The 14,103-nt window shown below is 39.7% G+C and overlaps 1 protein-coding gene across 3 annotated transcripts in view; it reads right to left on the bottom strand.

Annotated features, from left to right (window-relative positions):
- Window positions 1-13,471, bottom strand: part of TRAPPC6B (trafficking protein particle complex subunit 6B) — a 60,137-nt gene extending 46,666 nt beyond the window's left edge. For all 3 annotated transcript variants that reach the window (XM_066343235.1, XM_066343234.1, XM_066343233.1), the window contains exons 1-5: window positions 13,083-13,471; window positions 5,275-5,342; window positions 4,422-4,539; window positions 2,835-2,918; window positions 30-123 (exon numbers count right to left, since the gene is read on the bottom strand). In XM_066343235.1, coding sequence (XP_066199332.1) covers window positions 30-123; window positions 2,835-2,918; window positions 4,422-4,539; window positions 5,275-5,342; window positions 13,083-13,163 — 445 coding nt within the window. In that variant the 5' untranslated portion in view covers window positions 13,164-13,471. The remainder of the gene's footprint in view (window positions 1-29; window positions 124-2,834; window positions 2,919-4,421; window positions 4,540-5,274; window positions 5,343-13,082) is intronic.
- Between the last annotated feature and the right edge of the window lie 632 nt (window positions 13,472-14,103).

Raw genomic sequence — 14,103 nt, 5'->3', positions numbered from 1 at the left:
CATTTGTAAGCAATGTGAATTCAACTTACAGGCAGGCATTGAAGACACTTCAGCTGTTACAATACTCTTTATCCCCAAGTTTGATAAGCCACCTCTGATTAAGCCACATGTAAATGCTAAATACTAAAAGAAACACAAAAAATGTTAAAAAAAAAATTAAGGATTTACTCAAACAGTAAATCTACGGATAAGTATGACATTTAATTAAGCCTTACTATTAAAGTCATTCCTGTTTTTAAAAAAGGGGGGGTTATAAAAGAACTTTTCAAATTACTAAAAATTCTGATTATTAGATTTACCAGCTCCTTATAACTAAATCATGGCACATGACAACCCCTGCCCATTGTGTGCTCCAGTCAAGGAGTCTGAATCGAGTGAGTGACAAAATCAAGCTAGAAACATTTTAGATTTAGTTCTAGAGGCTACAAAAGTGGCTTGTGCTACCTGAAGAATTCTAACCAGACCCTCCCTGTGGAATGATTGGGCTCTTTCTGGCTGATTCTTGTATGTGTCCTGACTAGGGACACAACCATGACATATTAAGACAACACTTTAACCAATTGAGCCACCCAGCCAGGGCTCTTTCTAGCTGCTTTAACTTCCCATGATTCTTGCTTGTTTTCCAAGCCTCTCTCCATCAATTCTATAAGCTAATATTATTCCATTCAAACAGAGTTGGTTTCCGCTTTCTATAACCAAAAATCTTGACATCTATGAGACTTACAGCCTGCCACCACAAAAAATTAGCCAGTTCAAAATATCAATAGTGGTGACATTGAGAAACCCTGTCATAGAGAAACAAAGAAAGGAACTGAGCTACAGAAGAGAAAGCCAGGACAAGAATGGGAACTAAAAAATTAATAATCCAAGGAATTTTTCATTACCTACATTTCTATATTGTATGATATTCAACAATGATATGTATATATGAATAATATAAAATTTTATCATTTTATAACATAAATAAATGGGTATTGATAAGCAATTAAATCTAGAGTCACAAAATTTTGAACTGGAAGAAAGCTTAGAGAATGTTTATAATATAGGGATTATTATAACCAGTTTTATTAATGAGGAAACTAAGGTCCTAGTCCAGAGGGATTATGGAACTTTAAAAATGTCACAAACCTGTAAGTCATGGAATTTAGCTTAAATCTAGATTTAGTTGGTCCAAAGTCCATGTTCTTTCAACTATACCTATACTGCCTTTGTGTTAGAGAATTTAGCTATGGAAAAATGTGTACAGATAAATAGCAGCTTATATTGTCCAAGATATTTTAATCACTTTGAAGGAACCCTTACATTAAAACTTGTCATCACTGCCTAACCTGTGGTGGTGCAGTGAATAAAACGTCAATCTAGAATGCTAAACTCACTGGCTGAAATCCTGGATTTTCTCAGTCAAGGCACATACTCGAAGCAACTAAGAGTTGATGCTTTCTGCTCCTGCCTCCACCTTTCTCTCTCCTCTCTCTAAAATCAATAAATAAAATCTTAAGGAAAAATAAAGTCAACCTCCTGGCCAGGCGGTGGCACAGTGATAGAGCATTGGGTGGGATGCAGAGGACCAAGGTTCGAGACCCCGAGGTTGCCAGCTTGAGTGCAGGCTCATCTGGTTTGACCAAAGCTCACCAGCTTGGACCCAAGGTCCCTGGCTCGAGCAAGGGGTTACTCAGTCTGCTGAAGGCCCCTGGTCAAGGCACATATGAAAAAGCAATCAATGAACAACTAAGGTGTTGCAACACACAACGAAAAACTAATGATTGATGCTTCTCATCTCTCCAGTTCCTGTCTGTCTGTCCCTATCTATCCCTCTATCTGACTCTCTCTCTGTCTCTGTAAAAAAAAAACAAGTCAACCAATGAATGCATGAATAGATGGAACAACAGATGAATGTTTCCCTCTTTCTCATTCCTTTCTCTCTAAAATCAATGAATAAATTTTTATAAAGTTTATAAAAACTTGCCTGACCTGTGGTGGTGCAGTGGACAAAGCGTTGTCCTGGAAAGCTGAGGTCACCAGTTCAAAACCCTGGCTTGCCTGGTCAAGGCATACAGGGGAGTTCATGCTTCCTGCTCCTCCCCCCTTCTCTCTCTCTGTCTCTCTCTCTCTTTGTCTTTCTCTCTCCTCTCTCTAAAATGAATAAAATCTAAAAAAAAAAAAAGTAATTCAAAATAAATAGAAGTTCATAAAAACTTGTCATCTTTCTTTAATACATATGTCTACTTATTTGATTCCTACAGGAGATTGAAAAACAAAAACTACACAACACCATAAACACAAATATACCTAACACAAAACAGGTATACTTAGAAACAATGTTAACTATGTTTTTTTCTTTTTTACAGAGACAGAGTCAGAGAGAGGGATAGATAGGGACAGACAGACAGACAGGAATGGAGAGAGATGAGAAGCATCAATCATTAGTTTTTCGTTGCAACACCTTAGTTGTTCATTGATTGCTTTCTCATATGTGCCTTGACTGTGGGGCTACAGCAGACCGAGTAACCCCTTGCTCAAGCCAGCGACCTTGGGTCCAAGCTGGTGAGCCTTGCTCAAACCAGATGAGCCCGCACTCAAGCTGGCGACCTCGGGGTTTCAAATGTGGATCCTCTGCTTCCCAGTCCAATGCTCTATCCACTCAGGCAGCTACAATTTAATGTAAGTTATTTTAATACAATGACCATCTGTTTCCTATTTCATAAGAAAGTGGGGTTTTTTAAAAAAGAAAAACCCGTTTTAAAATCAAAAGTCTGTTGGGACTGGCACTGTATTTTTCCCTATGGTTCTACTCTTTTCATAATAAAAACCTCAGTCTTCTATTCCATCAATACCTTAGATGCATGTTCTAAGTACTGTTTTCCTGCAGACATCTGAGTAAGCAGACGGAATTTGTTGTCCTGGAGTACATAGATGCCCTGTTCCAAAAAATAGGAAACAAATCCAAAGTCAATGTAGTCTTTAGTCCTTAAAAATTACCTCTTTTATTTAAAACAATTTAAGAGCTTTCTAAGTTATTCAAACTCCTTTCAATTGGTCAAATTTTCTTTAAGTGAAGGAGCTGTACAATGTTCAAGGTGAAAAATTGTTCAGCATTTTATAACATTAATATTTACTAAGTGCTTTTAGATACTGAAAATACAAAAATACATAAGACATAGTCCCTATCCCTAACTCACAGTCTTAGTGCAAAAGAATCAGATATACATGTCCAGGTGAAATTAGCAGTTATATATTATTAACTCATATCTATGAAACCAATAATCAGTCACTTCTTCCCATTAGTATGTCAAATATTTCAAAATTCAGGTTGATATTGTTATATGAAAAAATTAATTCTATGGAGAGCTACTAAATACAGTCTTTTCATTTTTTATACTTAATGAAAATGCCAAGATCCACTCTAAATATTTTCTTGAGATTTTAAATTCACCATTTTCCATGTAATCAATTAATTTTTATATAAATTTTTTTTTTTTTTTTTTACAGAAACAGAGAGAGAGTCAGAGAGAGGGATAGACAGGGACAGACAGGAATGAAGAGATGAGAAGCATCAATCATTAGTTTTTCATTGTGCATTGCGACACCTTAGTTATTCATGGATTGCTTTCTCATATGTGCCTTGACCATGGGCCTTCAGCAGACCGAGTAACCCCTTGCTCGAGCCAGCGACCTTGGGTCCAAGCTGGTGAGCTTTGCTCAAACCAGATGAGCCCGCGCTCAAGCTGGTGACCACAGGGTCTCGAACCTGGGTCCTCGGCATCCCAGTCCGACACTCTATCTACTGCGCCACCGCCCGGTCAGGCTGAACAAAATTTTTTTTTTTAATTTTTTTTATTTTTATTTATTCATTTTAGAGAGGAGAGGGAGAGACAGAGAGAGAGAGACAGAGAGAGAGACAGAGAGAGAGAAGGGGGGGAGGAGCTGGAAGCATCAACTCCCATATGTGCCTTGACCAGGCAAGCCCAGGGTTTTGAACCGGCAACCTCAGCATTTCCAGGTCGACACTTTATCCACTGCGCCACCACAGGTCAGGCCAACAAAATATTTTAATAGAAAATTTGACAGCAACTCGGCAATGCAAGACTTATTTAAGAATTAAATCTATTCTATAAATTAGACTTCAGAAATAAAAGATACCAAATCCTAAAACCTTTACCATTCTGACACTGCTGCTTTTTAAAACTTAAAATAACTTATTTAATTGGGGGAAAGAAACAGCTATCATTACTGATACATGTTCCTTTGTCTTTATTCATTAAATCCTATTAGAGAAAAAAAGTAATGATTTATTAATAACAGAAGAGAAGCATTCCAAAGTTGACTAGAAATTATTTGAAGTTTTAAAAAGTAAATTACTAAAATAGGACATTTGTATAAAGTTAAAGGACTAAAAAAAAGGCCTTAATTTATCAAAATACCTGATGATTTGTCCTTAGATTGTCGATTTGTTTCTTGAATACTGTAGTCCAGAAGTCTTTACAAATGAACTTCATGATATCTAACTCATCTTTGAACCTTGCAGTATCTTTTGTAAACCTAAAAAGATCAACTAAAAGTAATACAGTATTTTTCCTCCAAAGAAAGTAAGAGGGGCAAATTGTTAACTCATTTCCAAATGCCAGAACAGCACTGAATACTGACAGTCATAAAGTGATAAGCGCCAAAGTAGATCCCACCTCAATGGACTGACATTCTGTTATACAACATGGGCCTAAAATCGATCTAACAGGAGAACCCAGCAGTAAGCTGCAGTTTTAGGCACAGTTCATTCTAGCACATCAAAAAAAGCTGAGAATGATCATGGTATTGTTGTATAAAACATAAAGTTCAACTATTCAAATAGTGAGAAAGGAGTACTAAAAAGAATTGTTCTATGAATTGAAAGATGATTGCATGCATTAACATAGATTCTAAGGTATTTCCATCCCTAAGCATTTAAACAAAATTACATTTAGGTTAAAGAACCTATGGACCTTAAGTAGGAAATGCAACAAGATTTTAGATAGTTATTTCAGTACACCAAAAGTTTTTAGGAAAATAAGTCTATAACATATAAAATTATGTATTTTCTTCAAATATTAAAACATAAAAGTTGAATTACTGAGTTAAAATAACATAAGACCTAAAAAAAATTGTGAATTAAAGAACAAAGAAGAAATTAAATTTGAGAATTTGAAATTAAAGTATTTCAAGTTTTATGAAATCTTTTGAAATGGACTGTCTTTGTTTACAGCCTACCTGAAAGGAAATGTTCAAATCCAGACTGCTCACCTTTCTATTAATCCTTGTCCCACTCGGAACCCCATGTTTTCCAGCTTGGTAATACAGCGTCCATTTTCCTATTTAAAAAAAATACCTGTAATAGCTTTGAATACTTTTAGAATGCCAGAATGTTGGTATTCAAAATTGTTTTAAAATGCTGGCTAAAAAAATTAATGTAAACATTTGTGCTTTCTTCACTGAAACATTATAAGAAAAAGTAAATTTTCTTAGTACTAATCAGTTTCATAAGGCAATAAGATAAATAGGGAACTGTTACTTATTATTATTTTTCAGAAATGCTAAAGCCTCTCCCCCAACTTTTTTTCTACATTTCAACAATTATTCTTCTCTCTTCAGTTATAAAACTTGGTATTGGGAACATCTGAGATCTTGCTTCCTGGCAATTGTCCTCAGTTTTGGCTCAAATAAACCCTTATAAAATTCTCTCTCTAAAATGAAAACAAAAAATCTTGGTATTGCCTTCGACTTTTTTCTATCAGTCATTTGCTTTGTGCTGTCACTAAGTTCTATTGTTCCTTGCTTCAAAATATCTCTTAGAGTCATTTCTAGTTCGCAGTGGGTCTAAGTTGATGACCCCACCATCCTACGCCTGGAGGAATGCAAATGCTTTGCTCTTCCTTTGACAATCTCATCCAATCTTAAGGCTTTAAATACTATACGCTGTAGACTCCCAAAATCCACTGGATGACCTACAGAGACCTTTACAATCCGGACCTATGTACCTCTTGAATCCCAACTTTCTACTCTCCTTCACTCAATCTACTTCAGCTGGACTGGTCTCTTGCTGGCCTTAAACATGCCAGACATGCTCTTATCTCTGGGCTCTTGCATAGGCAGCTCTTCCTCCAGATACTCACAAGACCAACTTTCTCGCTTCAAGTTACCACTCACATGTCACCACCTCAAATGAGGCCTACTTTAACCATTTCTTTAAAATTGCAACATCATTCCCCTTCAGCAACTCTCTATCCTAGTGATTTTCAAGTCCAGCAACACTGGTATCACATGGAAAATTGTGAAAATGCCAAATTCTGTAATCCCATCACTAATTTACTTAGTGAGATTAGTAATCTGTTTAAGAAACCCTCTAAAAGTGATCTTGATCCTGGCCAGTTAGCTCAGCATAATCCTGATATGTGAAGGTTACAGGTTTGATCCCCACTCAGGGCACATACAAGAATTAACCAATGAATGAATAACTAAGTGGAACAAAAATTCAATGTTTTTCTCTCTTTCAAATCAATAAAATTAAATAAATAAAAGTGGTTCTGATACCCTATCCCACTTCCCTGCAAGCTGTCTCCAAAGAAGTTCTTTCACCATTTAAAGTACTACTTATACATTTTACTAATTTTATATTGCCACGTCCCTCCATCCCCACTCTCTGCTAGAAGACAATTCCAAAAGGATAGACATTTTTACATTTTCTGAAGCCTCTTTGTCTCCCACTAAGTAGTACACTACAGGCCTCATTCTCTGTTAAACTTTCTTCTAAGGAACCACGTACTCCACTTACGGTGTTGTGATTACTAAATCTGTATTTCTAGTACATACTTTATTGGACATAGCCATCTAGAGGTCCCACAGGCCCCTCAAATTAGGTATATCCAGCCTGCTTTTCCTCCAGAATTCCCTAACTTCATTAATGGCATCACTGTCCACCTAATGACTCCAACCAGACAACTTCCATTTTCTACATCCCTTTGCTCTCAGCCTCTCCATACACACTGCAATCTGGTCCTGTGGAGCCTATTATCTACCTGTTTTCCAAAATACATCTCTCTTCATCCTACAGTGTAAATTAGCCTTTATCATTTCTCTCTTAATTTTCAGTCAGCCTTCCAACTCTAGTTTTTTGTTCCTTTGATTTATTTTCTATATTTCTGGTATAGACTTTCTGAAAAATAAATCATCTTATTTCTCTACTGGATCTTTCAGTATTCCCCCCCTTTCTTCAAAGCCCCCAAACTCGTAGCATTATATTATGTGCCTTTCCTTAAATGATCTCTAACTACATAACCAGAATCACGAATAGCCACAAATCCACAAACATCCTTCCCTCTACTACTCTGAAATTTCTGCAGCAACTCCACAGTTCCATGCTTTCTTCTGCCTCCATGCCTTTGTAAATGCTGCTCCCTAAACTGCACATTCTATAAATTCAGCTGAAGTACAGTGGTCCCTCGTCTATCACGGGGTTTAGTTTCCAGAAAATCCACGAAGTAGCAACCTTATATTTACTATTTATATATATTTTAAGGCTTTATAAACCCTCCCCACACTCTTATAAACCTTTTCCATACTATTATTAACCTTTCCCACACTCTTATAAACACTTCCTATGCTCTTAAACACTTTCTAAATAATTAAAGTATCTAAAAATACCTATATACTACAGAGTCCCGTGATATAGCGAATAATCCGTGATACAAAATTAGATATATACAATTTAAAAATCCGTGATACAGTGAGACCACGAAAAGTGAACCATGATATGGCAAGGGACGACTGTATCACATCCTCCCAGAAACCTTCCCTGACACTCCTTTTGGCCCTATGCTGCTATAACACCCTGTACATAGATTTACCATTGTACATATCACTGTGCTTCATTTTCCTGTTATTCTCCATACTCATTATCAAGCATGCTCAGTGGAATGAGTATGTCTAAGTCATGATGCTCTTTGTAAAACAATCTAGTCTGAAGAATCACCCAGGAACATAGTGATTAACAGGAAATAATACTTATATACAGGGTGGAGCAAAGTATGTTTACAGTTGCATATGAAACAGTTTATTCTTGTATTATTACTTATTAATTATTGTATTATTTTCCATAGAAACAACTGTAAACCTACTTTTGCCATACTCTGTATGTAGACATTCTCAGACTATGATCACATGAGCTTTTAAAATAAGCTGTAGTGGCCTGACCTGTGGTGGCGCAGTGGGATAAAGCGTCGACCTGGAACACTGAGGTCGCCGGTTCGAAACCTTGGGCTTGCCCAGTCAAGGCACATATGGGAATCGAAGCTTCCTGCTCCTCCCCCTTCTCTCTCTCTCTCACTCCTCTCTCTCTAAAAAATCAATAAATAAAATATTTTAAAAAAAATAAAATAAGCTGTAGTGCCTGACCAGGCGGTGGTGCAGTGGATAGAGAGTTGGACTGGGATGCGGAAGGACCCAGGTTCGAGACTCCGAGGTCACCAGCTTGAGCGCGGGCTCATCTGGTGTGAGCAAAAAGTTCACCAGCTTGGACCCAAGGTCGCTGGCTCGAGCAAGGGGTTCCTTGGTCTGCTGAAGGCCCATGGTCAAGGCACATATGAGAAAGCAATCAATGAACAACTAAGGTGTCTCTTTCCGTTCCTGTCTGTCTGTCCCTGTCTATCCCTCTCTCTGACTCTCGCTCTGTCTCTGAAATAAATAAATAAAAATTTAAAAAAATAAAATAAGCTGTAGTAAATACCTTCTGCTGTTACTGCTGATTCATTCCCTTTGGCATCTGTGAGTGCTCAGTAGCATGCACTAAATTTTTAAGAAAATTAAATTTGAGGCCCTGGCCGGTTGGCTCAGCGGTAGAGCGTCGGCCTAGCGTGCGGAGGACCGGGGTTCGATTCCCGGCCAGGGCACACAGGAGAAGCGCCCATTTGCTTCTCCACCCCTCCACCACGCTTTCTTCTCTGTCTCTCTCTTCCCCTCCCGCAGCCAAGGCTCCATTGGAGCAAAGATGGCCCGAGCGCTGGGGATGGCTCTGTGGCCTCTGCCTCAGGCGCTAGAGTGGCTCTGGTCGCAACATGGCGACGCCCAGGATGGGCAGAGCATCGCCCCCTGGTGGGCAGAGCGTCGCCCCTGGTGGGCGTGCCGGGTGGATCCTGGTCGGGCGCATGCCCGGGAGTCTGTCTGTCTCTCCCTGTTTCCAGCTTCAGAAAAATGAAAAAGAAAAAATTAAAAAAAAAAAAAATTGACAGTATTTTATTCATTAACTTTTCTAAAAAACCTATTCTCCATAAATTGGTAAATATCCAATTATTTAGATTTGAGGGACTTAATTCCTCTTTAACATAGCTTGAAAATCATTGATTTGGAGGGTGAGAATATTGGTTCTTTCCTTTATTTCATTTCAAAACTTAGGACTTTATATCTAAAAAAAAGATATAATAAAAACCATCTGTGGATGACAGGATTAGTTTCTTTTACAGTTTTTTATTATGAAAAATCTGAAGCACATTCCAGGTAGAGACACTAACACAAGGAACTCTCTGACACCCTATTCCAATATGGATTGTAATTATCTAGACTGTCATGTAACTTTTTTTTAATGACTTTATTTATTGATTTTAGAAAGAGGAGAGAGAGAGAAAGAGGTAGGGGAGGAGCGGGAAGCAGCAACTTGTAGTAGTTGCTTCTCATATGTGCCTTGACAGGGTAAGACCAGGATTTTGAAACAGCAATCTCAGTGTTCCAGGTTGATGCTTTATCCACTGTACCACCACAGGTTAGGTGTACCATAACTATAAAAATCATATCATTTAAATGCACTTTAATTTTTTTCCCCACATAAAATGCAATAGGAGAAGTTATTTTTAGTTTGTTTTTGTTTTTTGGGGTTTTTTTGTATTTTTCTGAAGCTGGAAACGGGGAGAGACAGTCAGACAGACTCCCGCATGCGCCCGACCGGGATCCACCAGGCACGCCCACCAGGGGCGAAGCTCTGCCCACCAGGGGGCGATGCTCTGCCCCTCCGGGGTGTCACTCTGTTGCGACCAGAGCCACTCTAGCGCCTGGGGCAGAGGCCAAGGAGCCATCCCCAGCGCTTGGGCCATCTTTGCTCCAATGGAGCCTCGCTGCGGGAGGGGAAGAGAGAGACAGAGAGGAAGGAGAGGGGGAGGGGTGGAGAAGCAGATGGATGCTTCTCCTGTGTACCCTGGCCAGGAATCGAACCCGGGACTTCTGCACGCCAGGCCGACGCTCTACCACTGAGCCAACCGGCCAGGGCTCTTTTTTTTCTTTTTTTTTTGTATTTTTCTGGTTATTTTTAGTTTAAATCAGCGATTTCAACCTTTTTCATCTCATGGCACACCTAAACTAATTACTAAAATTTTGTGGCACACCAAAAATATATTTCTTGCTTATTTGACAAAAAAAATAGGTACAATTTTGATTTATTCAAACCAGATGACTATTGTTGCATTGGATATTATTTTTTTATTTGACAATCTAAGGGAAAAGAGGTCAGTGTCCATGACTAAACAGTCAGGTATTGCATGTTTTAAAAATTCTTGCAGCACACTGGTTGAAAATGCATTGTTTGTTTCCTTTATAAATGCAATACTATAAACAATCTAATAACTTTTTAAAAAAAAATTGCTGGTTTAAATGATTCAAATCTTGTGAACTTCCTTTCTCATATATGACAAGCACACCTCTTAAAATGATCAGTCGTGATTACAACAGCTCTGTTTTGTTTTTTGGAGGGTTAATACATTAGAGAAAATAAGGATTTAAAAAAAATATGACTTTCCTGGGAAAGAGCTAGAAAAGAGAAAGAAAGTAGAGGGAGAAAATGAAGAGAACTGATTATACATGTTGGGGGTTGGTGGGCACAGGGATGGAATGATAGAGTAAAGGGGATATGATACTAATTATTCCACGGGGAAAAGGAAGGCTAGCTTTGCACAAACAGCAAACATCAGTTACTCAGCATTTAACACAGATGCTAAACATTAATAACTATTGGTTGCTGACGATGATAAAGTCAAATTCGTAACTTGGAAAAAAGCTCTATTACAGATGGATCTGAATAACAATAGAATTTGCTTCATTTCCAGCCCTCTTCCTGGTGTCTTCCTAATGATATCTCCCAATGAATGCATCATGCCTATCTGCTGTAAACTGAATGTTTATGTCCTCTATAAATTCATATATGAAATCCTGCCTGACCTGTGGTGGCGCAGTGGATAAAGCGTCGACCTGGAAACGCTGAGGTTGCGGGTTCAAAACCCTGGGCTTGCCTGGTCAAGACACATATGGGAGTTGATGCTTCCTGCTCCTCCCCCCCTTCTTTCTCTCTCTCTCTCCCTCTCCTCTCTATAATGAATAAATAAAATCTTTTAAAAAAAAGTTAAAAAAAAAAAAGAAATCCTAACCCCCAATGTGATGGTATTAGGAGGTGAGACCCTTGGGAGGGGCCTTTCAAAAAGAAATGCCCAAAAGCTAGCTAGCCCCCTTCCGCCATGTGAGGGCAGAGAAAAGACATCCATCTATGAACTAGGAGTAGGCCTTCATAACACAGGGATTCTGCTGGCACTTTTATTTTGAACTTTGCAGGCTCCAGAACTGTTAGAAGTAAGTCTGTTGTTTGTAAGCCAGTCGGTCTATGGTATTTTTTTACAGCAGCTGGAATGGACTAAGACACCATCCTTCTTGTAGTTTACAAACTGGCAGCACTTCTTCCTGAATATCCTATAGGCATCTCAAAATTTCAACCTGTCCAAAAATAATTCATTATCTTTATCTCTTTCTTCTTTATTCCTTTCCAACCAACCCAGCTGTTCAACCTAAAATCCTGTGGATAATTTTCAACTCTTACTCCTATACCAAATCCCCAGAGATTCTACCTCCTATTTCTCAAACTTGTTTGCTTCTCTTCTGTCAGTGTCTTAATTCAGATCTTCATCATCTCCTGCCTGGGCTCCTGCAATAAATGCATCTTCTCACTACGGGGATTTTCCCTCACTAGCTAGCCCCTCTTTCTAAAACACAAATGTGCCATGTCATTCCCCTTCTTAAAAATCCTTTAAATCTTCCACTGAGAAGGTCCAAATTCTTTAATCATACAAGGAAGGCTCTTTAGTTTCACTCTCCACCACTCAGTCCAGTCACAATGAAATACTTGAGCATATTTAAATACTTTACAACCAACCTTTCATATCTTTATGTCTTTACTTTTGCCTAGGATGCTTTGCCTACTCCCACTTTCTGCCTCTCCATATCAACAGGATAATAGAAAGGGCTTTAGACTTGAGCATGACTTTGGAATACCTTATTCATAAAATCTGTTACAACTCTGAGTCTATATCTAATTATCACCCAATACCTTAATTATTCATTGCACCCCTATTCCCCAACAACTATCTGGCACACAATGCACACTATTTCCTGAATGAATGTGTGAACGAGGACTCCCACATATTAGAAGTAACTTCCACGGTGTTTCCTTCATTACTGTATCCCCAGCACTTAGAAAACTAGCTCTAATATCATGGCACTAAATATTTTTAAATTAATTTTAATTAGTTTCCTAATTATAGTAACTCCTGCAAACTTTGCTTTGAATTCAAATCTCACTAGACTTCTGTCTCCGGATTGCGTGGAGTGGTACTGAGAGCTAGGGGAAAGGAAGAGGACAGGATTCTCCGCCCAGGAAAGGTCTGCGCTCTAGACGGCTCGGAAGCGCTGGAAATGGCAGAATTACGTAGGTATGCCAAAATCGCTGTGCAGTTAACTCTGACGTGAATCATGGTAGAGACAACACTGAAAGTTAAGAAAACCTGAGGGTGTGGGACAGAGGTATGGTAATGGACCCCCCAAAAAGTATCAAACAGTAAAAGATGTGAAAGAGACGAGGATAAGAAACCGAAGACAGCTTCCAGGAGCTGAAGATACCTTCAGGCTGACCAGCTGGTGGTCTAAACCTCGGGAGGCGCTGGGTGGGGGTGGGACAGGGTTGAAAGAAAAAACTGAGGGGAAACAGAATCACCGCAGAAGGACCTCAAAGGGCCTGTCGCAGCACTCACCACCTCCCCCTGCTCCGCGGACTTGTACACTCCTGACACCATCTCGTTATGGAGAAGCAAAAACAACGCCTCGTCCGCCATTTCCTGCTTATCCGTACAATCTCTGGTTTTCGGCTCCCGTTTGGGCCGGGCTCAAGGGTTCCGGCCAGTACCCGAGCGATTTGCACTGGACCCGGCTCTCACAGCCCGCAGGCTGTCCCTCGTTGCTAGGAGACGGAGAAATTCACTTGACTTCCCGAAGGCTGGCACTGTAGTGAGCCCGGTACCAGAGAGCGCCCACCCCCAGCCTGCCAAGCCGGTCGGCCAAACGAGAGTCTGACAGCTGAAGGAACCGAACCAAACCAAACCCGCGGAGAGCCCGATCAGGCCCCAGGGCTGGGGGCGAGGGAAAAAAAAAAACCCACTTCCGGTTTCCTCTGCCCCGGTATTCAGCCACCTCTATGGTCACAGAGTTCATCCTCTGGGGTGAACTGCTGGTACCCAAGTGGTTTTGCAGGGACTGGGAGAGTGTTAAGAAAAATGGAGTTCCCACTGCCATCTCTGTGTTAGTTGCCTATGAGTTAGATGAAGCTACAAGAATGTCTATTCGCTTCATCAAAAGCTTCCACTTCCTGCCATACGTTCAATGTGAAAAATTGTAAATAGAGTGAATAAATCATAATTTTTCAGGCTGTAGACTTTAGATATATTGAGAAAATATCCCAATCTATATTGGATTAAGCCTAGGTACCCAAAAAGATTTAAAGCCATTTTGGCTAACAGGAAGTTTACTAGAAGGGGTGTAAGGGACAGGGAGTAAGCAAAGAACAAGATACTCTTGCCTGACCAGGCGGTGGCGCAGTGGATAGAGCGTCCGACCAGGATGCGGAAGGACCCAGACTCCGAGGTTGCCAGCTTGAGCGCAGGCTCATCTGGTTTGAGCAAAAAGCTCACCAGCTTGGACCTAAGGTCTCTGGCTCAAGCAAGGGGTTTGAGCAAAAAGCTCACCAGCTTGGACTTAAGGTCTCTGGCTCAAGCAAGG

The sequence above is a fragment of the Saccopteryx leptura genome, chromosome 6 (assembly GCF_036850995.1).
Source record: "Saccopteryx leptura isolate mSacLep1 chromosome 6, mSacLep1_pri_phased_curated, whole genome shotgun sequence".
NCBI classification, from domain to species: Eukaryota; Metazoa; Chordata; class Mammalia; order Chiroptera; family Emballonuridae; genus Saccopteryx; species Saccopteryx leptura.
This window is presented reverse-complemented; position numbering and strand designations above follow the sequence as displayed.